General features: G+C 41.4%; 1 protein-coding gene across 1 annotated transcript in view; it reads right to left on the bottom strand.

Moving 5' to 3' along the window:
* LYN (LYN proto-oncogene, Src family tyrosine kinase) overlaps positions 1-2,545 on the bottom strand; it is an 85,896-nt gene that overhangs the window by 21,889 nt on the left and 61,462 nt on the right. The window contains exon 11 of the mRNA XM_011997586.1: positions 2,234-2,397. Within this exon, the coding sequence (XP_011852976.1) occupies positions 2,234-2,397 (164 nt within the window). The remainder of the gene's footprint in view (positions 1-2,233; positions 2,398-2,545) is intronic.

The following is a 2,545-nucleotide window of genomic DNA, read 5'->3' as shown; positions in this document are numbered from 1 at the left end:
CCTGCCTGGAGCAGCAGTGTGCAGAGACAGCAGGCAGGACCATGGCTGGAGCTTGGCTTGGGCACCCCACAGCCCTGGTTTGAATCCCGCATCTGCTGTTTTCTGCTTGGTGTGATCCTGGCAAGTCACTTGCTGTCTTTGTGCAGCTTTGGTGCTTCCATGTGTAAACTGAGGAAACAACAAAACCTTCCTAGGTTGCTGTGAGGATTAAATGGGTTGATCTGTGGGCTTGGCACAGTGTAAACACTAATCAAGTATGGTAATGAAGGTACCAATGAATGGTACTTACCAATGAAGGTAAGCATCATTATTGTCATCCTGAGATATGCCAGGAAGAGGATGCTGTTAGATCTAGAACATGTGCTCTGCACTAAGCCATGGTCTTTGCCTGAGAACAGTTATTTTTGTGAAACTCTCAGCTTGTTAGATTCAATAAAACCAGTGTAACCAATTCTAGTTCAGATACTTTGAAGTTAGATTTCCTGGCTTTGAATCTTAGCTCTATCACTTACTGTGGGACCTCAAAAACTTGCAGAATCTCTCAGTTTCCTCCTCTGTAAATTGCGAATAGTGATGATAATATTAACATCTATCATATGGGATTATTGTAAAGATAAATGAAATAATGAATGAAAAGCCCATTTACACATCATAAATGCTGAATACATTTTAGCTATTATTATTTTTTATTTTTATTTTTTGAGACAGAGGCTTGCTCTGTCGCCCAGGCTGGAGTGTAGTAGAGCAATCTCTGCTCACTCTAAGCTCCGCCTCCGGGTTCATGTCATTCTCCTGCCTCAGCCTCCCAAGTAGTTGGGACTACAGGTGCCCGCCATCACGCCCAGCTAATTATTTGTATTTCTAGTAGAGACGGGGTTTCACCGTGTTAGCCAGGATGGTCTCGGTCTCCTGACCTCGTGATCCGCCCGTCTCGGCCTCCTAAAGTGCTGGGATTACAGGCGTGAGTCACTGCGCCCGGCCTTAGCTATTATTTTTTTTAACTCCTTTTCTTTAGATCATTCTCCTTTGCCTGCCTTTTTGCTAGAGATAATCATTGAGGTCAAGGATAAGTTAATCCACTTTCGAGAACATATGCTTGAGGCAGGAAGGGAACCATCCTACACATGATGGAAGCAGGAGATGTTCAACAAATCAAATCAATCTGCTTATTACCTCTTCCAGAAATAACAAACATGTCATTTAAAAATAATAATAATCTTGCCAGGTGCAGTGGCTCACACTTGTAATCCCAGCACTTGGGAGGCTGAGGCAGGTGGATCACCTGAGGTCGGGAGTTCAAGACCAGCCTGACCAACATGGAAAAAAACCCCCTCTACTAAAAATACAAAATTAGCCAGGTGTGGTGGCGCACGCCTGTAATCCCAGCTACTCGGAAGGCTGAGGCAGAAGAATCCCTTGAACCCAGGATGCAGAGGTTGCAGTGAGCCGAGATCACGCCATTGCACTCCAGCCTGGGCAACAAGAGCAAAACTCCGTCTCAAAAAAATAAAATAAAATAATAATAATCCTTGCTCAGCAATGCTCAGGAATTTCAAGAAAGTGCATGTTTCTTCCAGAAGAGAGTGAGCACTGCAAAAATATTGGCTCAGCTCTCATGGGTGAGAGCATAAGAATCCTCAGTCATAACCGCACAGGCAATCCTAGCCCAAGAAAGGCCTGTGCAGTCCCGACCGTGCTCGGCTCCCGGACAGTGTGCCACAAGCTGGGGAACTTAGGCCTCTCTGTGCATTTTTGATTCCCATATATAATACAGAATGTAGGAAAATAAAGAAGTAGATTTTTTGCATTATATTTAGTTCTGTGTGTATGATAATGTTCATGTTTTAATTTGTAATTAAAAGGCTGGAATAAAGAACATAGAATTAATGTTACAAATATTTCCTCCACAGCCCCATATATTCATTGTTTGAGTGAAAACTTTAACAATGTAAAATAAACAAGAATCTTGATCTTGCTGAATCTATTTGTGTTTTGTATTGCTTAATTGAAATACAACTGATAGCATTTGTAAGCCTAACAAAAGTATCATGTGGAGTTAATCAAGAGAGTACTTTCTAGAAACTATTAGAATAGAACCGTAAGCAGACAATTATGGTACAGCTTAAATGTTGTACCAAATAAGTTTTTCTTAATGATGACTATTGCAATTGCTTTGTCAAAAACAGAAAAAAACAAAATAAAACACAATAATAAAACATCTAAAGATCGTTACTGGAACATACCTTCCCTTGCTGTGTACTCATTATCTTCAATTACTCTAGCAAGGCCAAAATCTGCAATTTTGCACATGAGTGACTCGGAGACCAGGACATTAGCTGCTCGCAGGTCCCGGTGAATGTAGTTCTTCCGCTCGATGTACGCCATTCCCTCTGCAATCTGAAAACAGAAATAGGCTCTCATTTTCATATGTAGGGTAGGTGACTGGAAAGGGCCATCAAGGAAAACCAGAAAACTTATGAATTCCTGAAATCTTTTCATGTATACTATTTTGATCATTCAGGTTTTGAAGACAGTGGGTAATGGC

The sequence above is a fragment of the Mandrillus leucophaeus genome, unplaced genomic scaffold, assembly GCF_000951045.1.
Source record: "Mandrillus leucophaeus isolate KB7577 unplaced genomic scaffold, Mleu.le_1.0 Scaffold542, whole genome shotgun sequence".
NCBI classification, from domain to species: Eukaryota; Metazoa; Chordata; class Mammalia; order Primates; family Cercopithecidae; genus Mandrillus; species Mandrillus leucophaeus.
Note: the sequence above shows the minus strand (reverse complement) of the source record. Positions and strands in the feature narration are given on the sequence as shown.